The 17,783-nt window shown below is 45.6% G+C and overlaps 1 protein-coding gene across 2 annotated transcripts in view; it reads left to right on the forward strand.

Annotated features, from left to right (window-relative positions):
- DSCAM (DS cell adhesion molecule) overlaps nucleotides 1–17,783 on the forward strand; it is a 570,150-nt gene that overhangs the window by 279,775 nt on the left and 272,592 nt on the right. For both annotated transcript variants that reach the window (XM_069760714.1, XM_069760715.1), the window contains exon 6: nucleotides 5,989–6,264. In XM_069760714.1, coding sequence (XP_069616815.1) covers nucleotides 5,989–6,264 — 276 coding nt within the window. The remainder of the gene's footprint in view (nucleotides 1–5,988; nucleotides 6,265–17,783) is intronic.

A 17,783-nucleotide genomic window follows, 5' to 3' on the forward strand; every position in this document is an offset into this window, starting at 1 on the left:
TAGTAGTTATATTCTTGTACATAGGGGCCGTATTAGAGTAGTTATATTCTTGTACATAGGGGCAGTATTATAGTAGTTATATTCTTGTACATAGGGGCAGTATTATAGTAGGTATATTCTTGTACATAGGAGCAGTATTATAGTAGTTATATTCTTGTACATAGAGACGGTATTATAGGAGTTATATTCTTGTACATAGGAGCAGTATTATAGTAGTTATATTCTTGTACATAGGAGCAGTATTATAGTAGTTATATTCTTGTACATAGGGGCAGTATTATAGTAGTTATATTCTTGTACATAGGAGCAGTATTATAGTAGTTATATTCTTGTACATAGGGAGCAGTATTATAGTAGTTATATTCTTGTACATAGGAGCAGTATTATAGTAGTTATATTCTTATACATAGGAGCAGTATTATAGTAGTTATATAAGAGAGCTTGGCTGAGTAGATTACACAAGAAGGAAAACACACAGCAAGTCAGCAGGATCTAGGAGCAACATGGCAGATGTGACAACCTACATGGTGAGCTGCAGCATGTGCTACATGTTCACAGATCGACCAGAAGAAGAATTAAATTTCACCTGTCAGAAGTGTAGACTAGTGGCCCTTTTAGAAGAAAAGGTGCGGGGTCTGGAAGAAAGAATAGCAACTTTGAAACTCATCAAAGAGAATGAAGACTTTCTAGACAGAACAGAAGCATCTCTACTGGTCACAGAAGGTGAAAAAAGTGTCAGAGAACCTCCAAAAGCAGATGAGTGGAAGCATGTGACCAAAAGAAGCAAGAAGACCATGGAGAAATCACCAACCACACAACTGAAGAACCGATATCAAATCTTTGTAGAGGATGAAGATGGCACACCTAAGGATGAAGCAATACCAACAAGCAAAAAAGAAAAGGGCACACAGCAACAAGTGACAGCAAAAAGTACAGCCAAGAAGCAACGAAGAGTGGTGGTGGTGGGAGACTCACTACTGAGAGGCACAGAAGCAGCCATCTGCAGACCGGACATAACTGCAAGAGAAGTATGCTGCCTTCCAGGTGCGATGATCAAGGATGTGACCGATAGGATACCAAAGCTCTTCAACTCCAAGGACGTCCACCCATTTCTTCTGATACATGTTGGCACCAATGACACGGCAAGGAAGGACCTACCGACAATCTGCAAAGACTTTGAAGAGTTGGGGAAGAAAGTAAAGGAACTGGATGCACAGGTAGTTTTTTCTTCTATCCTTCCAGTAGACGGGCATGGCACCAGGAGATGGAACAGGATCCTTGATGCAAACAACTGGCTAAGACGATGGTGCAGACAACAAGGATTCGGATTCCTGGACCACGGTGTGAATTACTGGTACGATGGACTCCTCGCCAGAGATGGACTACACCTCAACAAACCTGGGAAACACACATTCGCCAGAAGACTCGCTACACTCATCAGGAGGGCGTTAAACTAGAAGAAGAGGGGACGGGAAGAAAAACATTAGACTTGAACAAAGAAGATCCAGGAAAACATACTCAGAAGAGAGGTAAGAACATTTCTAAAACAATCCACAGCGAGCAGATTGGAACAAAACAAAATCCTCTAAACTGCATGCTCGCAAACGCCAGAAGCCTGACAAACAAGATGGAAGAACTAGAAGCAGAAATATCTACAGGTAACTTTGACATAGTGGGAATAACCGAGACATGGTTAGATGAAAGCTATGACTGGGCAGTTAACTTACAGGGTTACAGTCTGTTTAGAAAGGATCGTAGAAATCGGAGAGGAGGAGGGGTTTGTCTCTATGTAAAGTCTTGTCTAAAGTCCACTTTAAGGGAGGATATTAGCGAAGGAAATGAGGATGTCGAGTCCATATGGGTCGAAATTCATGGAGGGAAAAATGGTAACAAAATTCTCATTGGGGTCTGTTACAAACCCCCAAATATAACAGAAACCATGGAAAGTCTACTTCTAAAGCAGATAGATGAAGCTGCAACCCATAATGAGGTCCTGGTTATGGGGGACTTTAACTACACGGATATTAACTGGGAAACAGAAACCTGTGAAACCCATAAAGGCAACAGGTTTCTGCTAATAACCAAGAAAAATTATCTTTCACAATTGGTGCAGAATCCAACCAGAGGAGCAGCACTTTTAGACCTAATACTATCTAATAGACCTGACAGAATAACAAATCTGCAGGTGGTCGGGCATCTAGGAAATAGCGACCACAATATTGTGCAGTTTCACCTGTCTTTCACTAGGGGGACTTGTCAGGGAGTCACAAAAACACTGAACTTTAGGAAGGCAAAGTTTGAACAGCTTAGAGATGCCCTTAATCTGGTAGACTGGGACAATATCCTCAGAAATAAGAATACAGATAATAAATGGGAAATGTTTAAGAACATCCTAAATAGGCAGTGTAAGCGGTTTATACCTTGTGGGAATAAAAGGACTAGAAATAGGAAAAACCCAATGTGGCTAAACAAAGAAGTAAGACAGGCAATTAACAGTAAAAAGAAAGCATTTGCACTACTAAAGCAGGATGGCACCATTGAAGCTCTAAAAAACTATAGGGAGAAAAATACTTTATCTAAAAAACTAATTAAAGCTGCCAAAAAGGAAACAGAGAAGCACATTGCTAAGGAGAGTAAAACTAATCCCAAACTGTTCTTCAACTATATCAATAGTAAAAGAATAAAAACTGAAAATGTAGGCCCCTTAAAAAATAGTGAGGAAAGAATGGTTGTAGATGACGAGGAAAAAGCTAACATATTAAACTCCTTCTTCTCCACGGTATTCACGGTGGAAAATGAAATGCTAGGTGAAATCCCAAGAAACAATGAAAACCCTATATTAAGGGTCACCAATCTAACCCAAGAAGAGGTGCGAAATCGGCTAAATAAGATTAAAATAGATAAATCTCCGGGTCCGGATGGCATACACCCACGAGTACTAAGAGAACTAAGTAATGTAATAGATAAACCATTATTTCTTATTTTTAGGGACTCTATAGCGACAGGGTCTGTTCCACAGGATTGGCGCATAGCAAATGTGGTGCCAATATTCAAAAAGGGCTCTAAAAGTGAACCTGGAAATTATAGGCCAGTAAGTCTAACCTCTATTGTTGGTAAAATATTTGAAGGGTTTCTGAGGGATGTTATTCTGGATTATCTCAATGAGAATAACTGTTTAACTCCATATCAGCATGGGTTTATGAGAAATCGCTCCTGTCAAACCAATCTAATCAGTTTTTATGAAGAGGTAAGCTATAGGCTGGACCACGGTGAGTCATTGGACGTGGTATATCTCGATTTTTCCAAAGCGTTTGATACCGTGCCGCACAAGAGGTTGGTACACAAAATGAGAATGCTTGGTCTGGGGGAAATTGTGTGTAAATGGGTTAGTAACTGGCTTAGTGATAGAAAGCAGAGGGTGGTTATAAATGGTATAGTCTCTAACTGGGTCGCTGTGACCAGTGGGGTACCGCAGGGGTCGGTATTGGGACCTGTTCTCTTCAACATATTCATTAATGATCTAGTAGAAGGTTTACACAGTAAAATATTGATATTTGCAGATGATACAAAACTATGTAAAGCAGTTAATACAAGAGAAGATAGTATTCTGCTACAGATGGATCTGGATAAGTTGGAAACTTGGGCTGAAAGGTGGCAGATGAGGTTTAACAATGATAAATGTAAGGTTATACACATGGGAAGAAGGAATCAATATCACCATTACACACTGAACGGGAAACCACTGGGTAAATCTGACAGGGAGAAGGACTTGGGGATCCTAGTTAATGATAAACTTACCTGGAGCAGCCAGTGCCAGGCAGCAGCTGCCAAGGCAAACAGGATCATGGGGTGCATTAAAAGAGGTCTGGATACACATGATGAGAGCATTATACTGCCTCTGTACAAATCCCTAGTTAGACCGCACATGGAGTACTGTGTCCAGTTTTGGGCACCGGTGCTCAGGAAGGATATAATGGAACTAGAGAGAGTACAAAGGAGGACAACAAAATTAATAAAGGGGATGGGAGAACTACAATACCCAGATAGATTAGCGAAATTAGGACTATTTAGTCTAGAAAAAAGACGACTGAGGGGCGATCTAATAACCATGTATAAGTATATAAGGGGACAATACAAATATCTCGCTGAGGATCTGTTTATACCAAGGAAGGTGACGGGCACAAGGGGGCATTCTTTGCGTCTGGAGGAGAGAAGGTTTTTCCACCAACATAGAAGAGGATTCTTTACTGTTAGGGCAGTGAGAATCTGGAATTGCTTGCCTGAGGAGGTGGTGATGGCGAACTCAGTCGAGGGGTTCAAGAGAGGCCTGGATGTCTTCCTGGAGCAGAACAATATTGTATCATACAATTATTAGGTTCTGTAGAAGGACGTAGATCTGGGGATTTATTATGATGGAATATAGGCTGAACTGGATGGACAAATGTCTTTTTTCAGCCTTACTAACTATGTTACTATGTTACTATGTTAGTATTATAGTAGTTATATTCTTGTACATAGGGGCAGTATTATAGTAGTTATATTCTTGTACATAGGAGCAGTATTATAGTAGTTATATTCTTGTACATAGGAGCAGTATTATAGTAGTTATATTCTTGTACATAGGGGCAGTATTATAGTAGTTATATTCTTGTACATAGGGGCAGTATTATAGTAGTTATATTCTTGTACATTGGAGCAGTGTTATAGTAGTTATTTTCTTGTACATAGAGGGCAGTATTATAGTAGTTATATTCTTGTACATAGGGGGCAGTATTATAGTAGTTATATTCTTGTACATAGGGGCAGTATTATAGTAGTTATATTCTTGTACATAGGGGCAGTATTATAGTAGTTATATTCTTGTACATTGGAGCAGTGTTATAGTAGTTATTTTCTTGTAATAGAGGGCAGTATTATAGTAGTTATATTCTTGTACATAGGGGGCAGTATTATAGTAGTTATATTCTTGTACATAGGGGCAGTATTATAGTAGTTATATTCTTGTACATAGGGGCAGTATTATAGTAGTTATATTCTTGTACATTGGAGCAGTGTTATAGTAGTTATTTTCTTGTACATAGAGGGCAGTATTATAGTAGCTATATTCTTGTACATAGGGGGCAGTATTATAGTAGTTATATTCTTGTACATAGGGGGCAGTATTATAGTAGTTATATTCTTGTACATAGGGGGCAGTATTAGAGTAGTTATATTCTTGTACATAGGGGCAGTATTATAGTAGCTATATTCTTGTACATAGGGTGCAGTATTAGAGTAGTTATATTCTTGTACATAGGGGCAGTATTATAGTAGTTATATTCTTGTACAGAGGGGCAGTATTATAGTAGTTATATTCTTGTACATAGGGGCAGTATTATAGTAGTTATATTCTTGTACATAGGGGCAGTATTATAGTAGTTATATTCTTGTACATAGGGGCAGTATTATAGTAGTTATATTCTTGTACATAGGGGCAGTGTTATAGTAGTTATATTCTTGTACAGAGGGGCAGTATTATAGTAGTTATATTCTTGTACATAGGGGCAGTGTTATAGTAGTTATATTCTTGTACATAGGGGCAGTATTATAGTAGTTATATTCTTGTACATAGGGGCAGTATTATAGTAGTTATATTCTTGTACATAGGGGGCAGTATTAGAGTAGTTATATTCTTGTACATAGGGGCAGTATTATAGTAGCTATATTCTTGTACATAGGGTGCAGTATTAGAGTAGTTATATTCTTGTACATAGGGGCAGTATTATAGTAGTTATATTCTTGTACAGAGGGGCAGTATTATAGTAGTTATATTCTTGTACATAGTAGCAGTATTATAGTAGTTATATTCTTGTACATAGGGGCCGTATTAGAGTAGTTATATTCTTATGCATAAAAAAAGAAAATATTGGCACATTTATGTTATCTTGTTAGTTATCCTCTTGTCTTGCACAATCTTTTAATCTCATGATTATTTCTTCATTTTTGCAGAACCTCTTAAGGTGACAATCAGTCCACGCAAAGTGAAGACCAGCGTTGGAAGCCAAGTGACGCTATCATGTAGTGTGTCCGGTTCAGATGATCCTGACATCTCCTGGTACAGGAATGGCGACGTCATCAACGCTGGGAGTAACGTCAGAATCACTGGTGTCAACCGTGAAACCCTCATCATGGACGCAATGGCAAAAAGTGACAATGGTGCTTACCAGTGCTTTGTACGCAAAAACCGGATGTCTGCCCAGGATTATGTGCTGGTAGTGCTGGAAGGTTCGTTATTGTTTTTCTTTTTTTTTTTTTTAAATATATATTAGGTAAAGTAAATGGCCGATTGGTCATGGTGGTAGCCGGTATCACTGTGGCCCGGTCTGGAGATCCACTTGCTCCTCTTTTGGGACTATTGTTCTTATGGATTTTCATTAAAATGCAATATGCTAGCTGGATGGTGTCAGGTCTTACCAAGGAGGGGATCACTTATTTTTGTATGGGGACTCATTAGTTACAGAGCTTATGACTCCTTCTCTGCCTGACATATATTTCTACAGATCACAAGTCCAGAGCTTCCTCTCATGTTTCTACATTTTGCTTTTTGCTGAACTCGTCCCATTTACTGATCCTGTGTTCCAGCCTCTAAAGCTGCATTCACAATTCTGCAGGCTTCAGAGGTGAAATCTCCCAGCATTCCCTTCTGGAGTATTTTCTGCACAATCCTTGTTCAGCTGATTTGAGAAAAGAAACCTCAGCTTCTTAGTTTTCAGCGTTGCTCCTGTGAACAAACCTGCTGATTGTTTCCAAAAGGAACTGTCAGAATGATGGATTCATCTGTAGAGTCCAGTAAAGCTTCCTTTACACTTGCATTTTTTTCACATTGCGTCTTTTTTATCGGATGAAAATAATCGCAGCATGCTTTTCTATTTCCATAAGAAGATGTACGGCCTGATGCAAACCCATCTGATCGCATTATAATCAATAGGGTCAATAAAGTGACAGATCCGATTTCTGAACAAGTTCCAAATATCTGTTTTCATAGCGAAAATCAGAAGGCAGGTGTGAAATGAGACTCGCTCACAAGTGTCTTGTTTCCAAGACTGCGAGGTTACGTCACACAGCCAGCGCCCATGAGAAAAGCATCATGTGCGATAATTAGAAAACTGTATAATTTTGTAATGTGCAAGGTAGTAAAGGACGAGGCGCATGATCTGTATAGTTCTTATAGATACATAAGGAAAGATAAAATAGAGACATGAGGCTGATACCGGCGCAGGAGCGACCAGGGTAACAAGTCTGTCCGTGATGAATCTTCCCCCATCACATGTGAGTGATATTATTGAGAAATGGAAGGAACCGCAGAAACTCAGCCCCAAAGTGGAGACCCCGTAATGTTACAGAATGGGGGGCTGAGAGCTGAGGAGCGGAGAGCTAAAAAAGTCACCACCGCTCTGCTGGTCCCATTACTGCAGAGTCCAGACCTCCTTCATGGCCCAGCAGCTGCATGCAGCCGTACATCACCAAGCACAATGCTGAGCGTCGGATGGAGTGGTGTAAAGCCGCCACCACTGAACTCTGGAGGAGACGTGTTCTGTGCAGTGAAGGATGGAACTTCTCGGATGGAGGAGTCTGGGTTTGGTGATTCCAGTAGGACGTTACCCCCTGACGGCATTGTGCCCCTGTACAGATGGAGGAGGAGGATAATACTATGGGCTGTTATCAGGGGGCGGCCGCGGCCTCTTAGTTCTGGTGTCTTAAGACCTTGTGGACAGTTGTAGCTTCAGCTTTGTGGGAACAGTTTGGGGTAAGATCCTTTCCTGTTCCCCATGACTGTGCCCAGTGCACAAGCTCCATACAGACATGGCGGGAGGACATGAGCGGCCGCACAGAGCCCGGACCTCAGCTCCTCCAACAACTGGACCGGAGATGGCGGGCCCGACCTCCCCCCAACATCAGGCTCTGACCTCACAAGTGATCTTCTGGATGAAGGAGCAAAAACTCCCACAAATGCCTCCAAAATCTTGTAGAAATCCAGAAGATCGGGATCCGCTGTATCTACAGAAGAGCGATTCCATATTAATGGCTATAGATGTAGGATGGGAGGGTCAGGGAAGCCCCTGGAGTGAGTGTGGGGGGGGGGGCACATACTTTTGTCCATATATTAGATTTATATAGATAGGTTAATAGAACTTGACAGAAGAGGATGAGTCAAGGACTTATATTTGCTGGTGATTTTTAATGGGCTTTTCTTCCGATGGCACTTGTGGCCCCCGCTGCAGTGCAGATACTCCCCCAGGAGCCCCAGGCTTATACACAGCATTTATGTGAGAAAAATAAAATCAATGATTGCGGATAGCAGCGGCGGTGGCACTATTGCTGGGATTTGTGTTTATTCATGGATATTGCTATGTACGGGGACACTCGCCCAGCGCTGTCACGATGTTTTTTTTCTGGAATTCCCCATTGTAGGGCACATGACAATTATAGATAATAAACCACAGACAGAGGCGCCAGCTGAGGCCGTGATTGTCTCTGTAATTACTGATCAGCCGCGTGTCCTTCTCCGCATCTCATCTGCATGCGATATCCAGGAATAATATGGAAACCGGAGTCATTAGCTGTAAATGATGGAACTGCAAACGATTATGTCCTGTGCTGATAGAAAGGCCCAGATCACAGAATGGCAGCCGTCACGGTGGAGATGAGGGGGGTATCTGTGTATGGGTTACCCAGTACTACCTGACACTGACTAATCAGCCATGGCACTGTCACTAATGTAGGGGGGCGCTGCGGCTGTCACTGTTATAGGGGGGCGCTGCGGTTGTCACTAATGTAGAGGGGCGCTGCGGCTGTCACTAATGTAGGGGGGCGCTGCGGCTGTCACTGTTATAGGGGGGCGCTGCGGTTGTCACTAATGTAGAGGGGCGCTGCGGCTGTCACTAATGTAGGGGGGCGCTGCGGCTGTCACTGTTATAGGGGGGCGCTGCGGTTGTCACTAATGTAGAGGGGCGCTGCGGCTGTCACTAATGTAGAGGGGCGCTGCGGCTGTCACTGTTATAGGGGGGCGCTGCGGCTGTCACTGTTATAGGGGGGCGCTGCGGCTGTCACTGTTATAGGGGGGCGCTGCGGCTGTCACTAATGTAGGGGGGCGCTGCGGCTGTCACTGTTATAGGGGGGCGCTGCGGTTGTCACTAATGTAGAGGGGCGCTGCGGCTGTCACTAATGTAGAGGGGCGCTGCAGCTGTCACTGTTATAGGGGGGCGCTGCGGTTGTCACTAATGTAGAGGGGCGCTGCGGCTGTCACTAATGTAGAGGGGCGCTGCGGCTGTCACTAATGTAGGGGGGCGCTGCAGCTGTCACTGTTATAGGGGGGCGCTGCGGCTGTCACTAATGTAGGGGGGCGCTGTGGCTGTCCCTAATGTAGGGGGGCGCTGCAGCTGTCACTGTTATAGGGGGGGCGCTGCGGTTGTCACTAATGTAGGGGGGCACTGTGACTCACTGTTATGGGGGCACTGTGACTCTCACTGTTATAGGGGGCGCTGTCACTGTTATAGGGGCACTGTGACTCTCACTGTTATGGGGGCGCTGTCACTGTTATGGGGGCACTGTGACTCACTGTTATAGGGGGCGCTGACACTGTTATGGGGCACTGTGACTGTCACTGTTATAGGAGCGCTGACACTGTTATGGGGCACTGTGACTGTCACTGTTATGGGGGCACTGTGACTCACTGTTATTGGGGGCGCTGTCACTGTTATGGGGCACTGTGACTCACTGTTATAAGGGGCGCTGTCACTGTTATGGGGCACTGTGACTGTCACTGTTATAGGGGCGCTGTCACTGTTATGGGGCACTGTGACTGTCACTGTTATAGGGGGCGCTGTCACAGTTATGGGGGCACTGTGACTGTCACTGTTATAGAGGGCGCTGTCACAGTTATGGGGCACTGTGACTGTCACTGTTATGGGGCGCTGTCACTGTTATGGGGCACTGTGACTGTCACTGTTATAGGGGGCGCTGTCACAGTTATGGGGGCACTGTGACTGTCACTGTTATGGGGCACTGTGACTGTCACTGTCATAGGGGGCGCTGTCACAGTTATGGGGCACTGTGACTGTCACTGTTATAGGGGCACTGTCACTGTTATGGGGCACTGTGACTGTCACTGTTATAGGGGGCGCTGTCACTGTTATGGGGCACTGTGACTCACTGTTATAGGGGGTGCTGTCACTGTTATGGGGGCACTGTGACTGTCACTGTTATAGGGGGCGCTGTGACTGTCACTGTTATAGGGGGCGCTGTCACTGTTATGGGGTCACTGTGACTGTCACTGTTATAGGGGGCGCTGTCACTGTTATGGGGTCACTGTGACTGTCACTGTTATAGGGGGCGCTGCCACTGTTATGGGGGCACTGTGACTGTCACTGTTATATGAGGGAGCTGTCACTGTTATGGGGGCACTGTGACTGTCACTGTTATAGGGGGCGCTGTCACTGTTATGGGGGGCACTGACTGTCACTGTTATACGGGGAGCTGTCACTGTTATGGGGGCACTGTGACTGTCGCTGTTATACGAGGGAGCTGTCACTGTTAAGGGGGCACTGTGACTGTCACTGTTATAGGGGGCGCTGCCACTGTTATGGGGGCACTGTGACTGTCACTGTTATATGAGGGAGCTGTCACTGTTATGGGGGCACTGTGACTGTCACTGTTATAGGGGGCGCTGTCACTGTTATGGGGGGCACTGACTGTCACTGTTATACGGGGAGCTGTCACTGTTATGGGGGCACTGTGACTGTCGCTGTTATACGAGGGAGCTGTCACTGTTAAGGGGGCACTGTGACTTTCACTGTTATAGGGGGAGCTGTCACTGTAATGGGGGCACTGTGACTGTCACTGTTATAGGGGGAGCTGTCACTGTTAAGGGGGCACTGTGACTTTCACTGTTATAGGGGGAGCTGTCACTGTAATGGGGGCACTGTGACTGTCACTGTTATAGGGGGAGCTGTCACTGTTATGGGGGCGCTGTGACTGTCACTGTTATAGGGGGAGCTGTCACTGTTATGGGGGCGCTGTGACTGTCACTGTTATAGGGGGCGCTGTCACTGTTATGGGGGCACTGTGACTGTCACTGTTATAGGGGGCGCTGTCACTGTTATGGGGCACTTTGACTGTCACTGTTATAGGGGGCGCTGTCACTGTTATGGGGCACTTTGACTGTCACTGTTATAGGGGGCGCTGTCACTGTTATGGGGGCACTGTGACTGTCACTGTTATAGGGGGAGCTGTCACTGTTATGGGGCGCTGTGACTGTCACTGTTATAGGGGGAGCTGTCACTGTTATGGGGGCGCTGTGACTGTCACTGTTATAGGGGGAGTTGTCACTGTTATGGGGGGCACTGTGACTATCACTGTTATAGGGGGCGCTGTCACTGTTATGGGGGCGCTGTAACTGTCACTGTTATAGGGGGAGCTGTCACTGTTATGGGGGCACTGTGACTGTCACTCTTATAGGGGCGCTGTCATTGTTATGGGGCACTGTGACTGTCACTGTTATAGGGGGAGCTGTCACTGTTATGGGGCACTGTGACTGTCACTGTTATAGGGGCGCTGTCATTGTTATGGGGCACTGTGACTCACTGTCACTGTTATAGGGGCGCTGTCACTGTTATGGGGCACTGTCACTGTTATAGGGGCGCTGTCATTGTTATGGGGCACTGTGACTGTCACTGTTATAGGGGGAGCTGTCACTGTTATGGGGGCACTGTGACTGTCACTTATAGGGGGAGCTGTCACTGTTATGGGGGCACTGTGACTGTCGCTGTTATAGGGGGCGCTGTCACTGTCACTGTTATAGGGGCGCTGTCACTGTTATGGGGCACTGTGACTGACACTGTTATAGGGGGAGCTGTCACTGTTATGGGGGCACTGTGACTGTCGCTGTTATAGGGGGCGCTGTCACTGTTATAGGGGCGCTGTCACTGTTATGGGGCACTGTGACTGTCACTGTTATAGGGGCACTGTCACTGTTATGGGGGCACTGTGACTGTCACTGTTATAGGGGCGCTGTCATTGTTATGGGGCACTGTGACTGTCACTGTTATAGGGGGAGCTGTCACTGTTATGGGGGCACTGTGACTGTCACTGTTATAGGGGCACTGTCACTGTTATGGGGGCACTGTGACTGTCACTGTTATAGGGGCGCTGTCACTGTTATGGGGCACTGTGACTGTCACTGTTATAGGGGCGCTGTCACTGTTATGGGGGGCACTGACTGTCACTGTTATAGGGGCACTGTCACTGTTATGGGGCACTGTGACTGTCACTGTTATAGGGGGAGCTGTCACTGTTATGGGGGCGCTGTGACTGTCACTGTTATAGGGGGAGCTGTCACTGTTATGGGGCACTTTGACTGTCACTGTTATAGGGGGAGCTGTCACTGTTATGGGGGCGCTGTGACTGTCACTGTTATAGGGGGAGCTGTCACTGTTATGGGGCACTTTGACTGTCACTGTTATAGGGGGAGCTGTCACTGTTATGGGGCACTGTGACTCACTGTTATAGGGGCACTGTCACTGTTATGGGGGCACTGTGACTGTCACTGTTATAGGGGCGCTGTCACTGTTATTGGGGCACTGTGACTGTCACTGTTATAGGGGCACTGTCACTGTTATGGGGGCACTGTGACTGTCACTGTTATAGGGGCGCTGTCACTGTTATGGGGGCACTGTGACTCACTGTTATAGGGGGAGCTGTCACTGTTATGGGGGCACTGTGACTGTCACTGTTATAGGGGCGCTGTCACTGTTATGGGGGCACTGTGACTCACTGTTATAGGGGGAGCTGTCACTGTTATGGGGCACTGTGACTGTCACTATTATAGGGGGCGCTGTCACTGTTATGGGGGCACTGTGACTGTCACTGTTATAGGGGGAGCTGCAGCTGTCACTGTTATAGGGGGAGCTGTCACTGTTATGGGGGCACTGTGACTGTCACTATTATAGGGGGCGCTGTCACTGTTATGGGGGCACTGTGACTCACTGTTATAGGGGCACTGTCACTGTTATGGGGGCACTGTGACTGTCACTGTTATAGGGGCGCTGTCATTGTTATGGGGCACTGTGACTGTCACTGTTATAGGGGGAGCTGTCACTGTTATGGGGGCACTGTGACTGTCACTGTTATAGGGGCACTGTCACTGTTATGGGGGCACTGTGACTGTCACTGTTATAGGGGCGCTGTCACTGTTATGGGGCACTGTGACTGTCACTGTTATAGGGGCGCTGTCACTGTTATGGGGGGTACTGACTGTCACTGTTATAGGGGCACTGTCACTGTTATGGGGCACTGTGACTGTCACTGTTATAGGGGGAGCTGTCACTGTTATGGGGGCGCTGTGACTGTCACTGTTATAGGGGGAGCTGTCACTGTTATGGGGCACTTTGACTGTCACTGTTATAGGGGGAGCTGTCACTGTTATGGGGGCACTGTGACTGTCACTGTTATAGGGGCGCTGTCACTGTTATGGGGGCACTGTGACTGTCACTGTTATAGGGGCACTGTCACTGTTATGGGGGCACTGTGACTGTCACTGTTATAGGGGCGCTGTCACTGTTATGGGGGCACTGTGACTGTCACTGTTATAGGGGCACTGTCACTGTTATGGGGGCACTGTGACTGTCACTGTTATAGGGGCGCTGTCACTGTTATGGGGGCACTGTGACTGTCACTGTTATAGGGGCGCTGTCACTGTTATGGGGGCACTGTGACTCACTGTTATAGGGGCACTGTCACTGTTATGGGGGCACTGTGACTGTCACTGTTATAGGGGCGCTGTCACTGTTATGGGGGCACTGTGACTCACTGTTATAGGGGGAGCTGTCACTGTTATGGGGGCACTGTGACTGTCACTGTTATAGGGGCGCTGTCACTGTTATGGGGGCACTGTGACTCACTGTTATAGGGGGAGCTGTCACTGTTATGGGGCACTGTGACTGTCACTATTATAGGGGGCGCTGTCACTGTTATGGGGGCACTGTGACTGTCACTGTTATAGGGGGAGCTGCGGCTGTCACTGTTATAGGGGGAGCTGTCACTGTTATGGGGGCACTGTGACTGTCACTGTTATAGGGGCGCTGTCACTGTTATGGGGGCACTGTGACTCACTGTTATAGGGGGAGCTGTCACTGTTATGGGGGCACTGTGACTGTCACTATTATAGGGGGCGCTGTCACTGTTATGGGGGCACTGTGACTGTCACTGTTATAGGGGCGCTGTCACTATTATGGGGGCACTGTGACTCACTGTTATAGGGGGAGCTGTCACTGTTATGGGGGCACTGTGACTGTCACTATTATAGGGGGCGCTGTCACTGTTATGGGGGCACTGTGACTGTCACTGTTATAGGGGGAGCTGCGGCTGTCACTGTTATAGGGGGAGCTGTCACTGTTATGGGGGCACTGTGACTGTCACTGTTATAGGGGCGCTGTCACTGTTATGGGGGCACTGTGACTCACTGTTATGGGGTCAGCTGTCACTGTTATGGGGGCACTGTGACTGTCACTATTATAGGGGGCGCTGTCACTGTTATGGGGGCACTGTGACTGTCACTGTTATAAGGGGAGCTGCGGCTGTCACTGTTATAGGGGGAGCTGTCACTGTTATGGGGGCACTGTGACTGTCACTATTATAGGGGGCGCTGTCACTGTTATGGGGGCACTGTGACTCACTGTTATAGGGGGAGCTGCGTCTGTCAGTGGTATTATAACTTTTCCTATGTGTATAGAGTATGCACCATCTACATTTACAATGTTTTCTCTGTTTTTGTTCTTGGGATTAATTAGTGGAAGTCTTATTGATTGAAGGGGAAAGGATTAATAAAAGCGGCCACCTGCTGATGAGCGCTGCAGCCACTGACAATATGGAGGCTATATTTAGTCTGTATGTTCGGAGAGGAGCGATTACCGGCCTGGGCCCAGTTACCTCGGCAACCATCTCTGGTGGCTCCGAAATCCTGAAGAGTGTATTGATCATCCGTAATAATGTAGAGAAAGGGAGAGTGGGGGTATGTCACAGGCTGACAGTGGGGAGCGGGTGCGGGGGGCACACAAAACGTAAACGTCTACTGCCACATAATGTAAGTACATGGTGGGCACAGGAGGACCCCGAGGGCATGGATCAGTAGGGCACAAGGTGCACAAACATAGCCACCCAACATAGCGCCTATACCCCCATGTATATGAACTCTGTCTTCACCTGCCCATGAGTTAGCTGCCTACTAGATCCGTAACAAGGATGCGAACTGAGCAAAGCAATAACATATAATGGAAAAAAATATCATATATAGGGTAGCAGATAGCAGAGTAATAAGATGACCATATATACTTGCTCCTGGATTATAAATGGCGGACCATTCGGATATAAGATAGATGAGTAAGGAGGAATTACTGAACAGGAGGTCAAAAAGATGGAAAGACAGTGGTTGAAGGAATAAAACATAGGCTTTATTGAGACGAAAAATGGCACTAACGACAAAAGAGTGCCTGCACTTACATGTGTAACATGAGAGTGATCATAAGAGGTAAATACATATATGGGATATATAGAATAAAATGTAATAGACAATTATTGGATCAAAACATATGGACCAAAACAGGGGGGAAGGTGACAATGTATAGTAAGATACTCCTTAAATTGTATGTGGGATCTACAGCACCTGTGAGAGATATATACAGTCATGGCCAAAAGTATTGACACCCCTGCAATTCTGTCAGATAATTTTCTTCCTGAAAATGATTGCAAACACAAATTATTTGGTATTATTACCTTAATTTAATTTGTCTTAAATGAAAAAACACAAAAAGAATTGTCCTAAAGCCAAATTGGATATAATTCCACTCCAAACATAAAAAAGGGAGTGGACAAAAGTATTGGCACTGTTTGAAAAATCATGTGATGCTTCTCTAATTAGTGTAATTAACAGCACCTGTAACTTACCTGTGGCACCTAACAGGTGTTGGCAATAACTACATCACACTTGCAGCCAGTTGACATGGATTAAAGTTGACTCATCCTCTGTCCTGTGTCCTTGTGTGTACCACATTGAGCATGGAGAAAAGAAAGAAGACCAAAGAACTGTCTGAGGACTTGAGAAACCAAATTGTGAGGAAGCATCAGCAATCTCAAGGCTACAAGTCCATCTCCAAAGACCTGAATGCTCTTGTGTCTACCGTGCGCAGTGTCATCAAGAAGTTTAAAGCCCATGGCACTGTGGCTAACCTCCCTAGATGTGGACGGAAAAGAAAAATTGACAAGAGATTTCAATGCAAGATTGTGCGGATGTTGGATAAAGAACCCCGACTAACATCCAAACAAGTTCAAGCTGCCCTGCAGTCCGAGGGTACAACAGTGTCAACCCGTACTATCAGTCGGCATCTGAATGAAAAGGGACTGTATGGTAGGAGACCCAGGAAGACCCCACTTCTTACCCTGAGACATAAAAAAGCCATGCTGGAGTTTGCCAAAACTTACCTGAAAAAGCCTAAAACGTTTTGGAAGAATGTTCTCTGGTCAGATGAGACAAAAGTAGAGCTTTTTGGGCAAAGGCATCAACATAGAGTTTACAGGAGAAAAATAGAGGCATTCAAAGAAAAGAACACGGTCCCTACAGTCAAACGTGGCGGAGGTTCCCTGATGTTTTGGGGTTGCTTTGCTGCCTCTGGCACTGGACTGCTTGACCGTGTGCATGGCATTATGAAGTCTGAAGACTACCAACAAATTTTGCAGCATAATGTAGGGCCCAGTGTGAGAAAGCTGGGTCTCCCTCAGAGGTCATGGGTCTTCCAGCAGGACAATGACCCAAAACACACTTCAAAAAGCACTAGAAAATGGTTTGAGATAAAGCACTGAAGACTTCAAAGGTGGCCAGCAATGAGTCCAGACCTGAATCCCATAGAACACATGTGGAGAGATCTAAAAATGGCAGTTTGGAGAAGGCAGCCTTCAAATATCAGGGACCTGGAGCAGTTTGCCAAAGAAGAATGGTCTAAAATTCCAGCAGAGCATTGTAAGAAACTCATTGATGGTCACCGGAAGCGGTTGGTCGCAGTTATTGTGGCTAAAGGTTGTGCATCTAAGTATTAGGCTGAGGGTGCCAATACTTTTTTCTGGCCCATTTTTGGAGTTTTGTTTGAAATGATCAATGTTTTGCTTTTTGCTTCATTCTCTTTTGTGTTTTTTCATTTAAGACAAATTAAATGAAGATAATAATACCAAATAATTTGTGTTTGAAATCATTTTCAGGAAGAAAATGAGTATTACAGTTAGGGCCAGAAATATTTGGACAGTGACACAAGTTTTGTTATTTTAGCTGTTTACAAAAACATGTTCAGAAATACAATTATATATATAATATGGGCTGAAAGTGCACACTCCCAGCTGCAATATGATAGTTTCCACATCCAAATCGGAGAAAGGGTTTAGGAATCATAGCTCTGTAATGCATAGTGTCCTCTTTTTCAAGGGACCAAAAGTAATTGGACAATGGACTCTAAGGGCTGCAATTAACTCTGAAGGCGTCTCCCTCGTTAACCTGTAATCAATGAAGTAGTTAAAAGGTCAGGGGTGGATTCCAGGTGTGTGGTTTTGCATTTGGAAGCTGTTGCTGTGAGCAGACAACATGCGGTCAAAGGAACTCTCAATTGAGGTGAAGCAGAACATCCTGAGGCTGAAAAAAAAGAAAAAATCCATCAGAGAGATAGCAGACATGCTTGGAGTAGCAAAATCAACAGTTGGGTACATTC

Source organism: Ranitomeya imitator, chromosome 3, assembly GCF_032444005.1.
Source record: "Ranitomeya imitator isolate aRanImi1 chromosome 3, aRanImi1.pri, whole genome shotgun sequence".
NCBI classification, from domain to species: domain Eukaryota; kingdom Metazoa; phylum Chordata; class Amphibia; order Anura; family Dendrobatidae; genus Ranitomeya; species Ranitomeya imitator.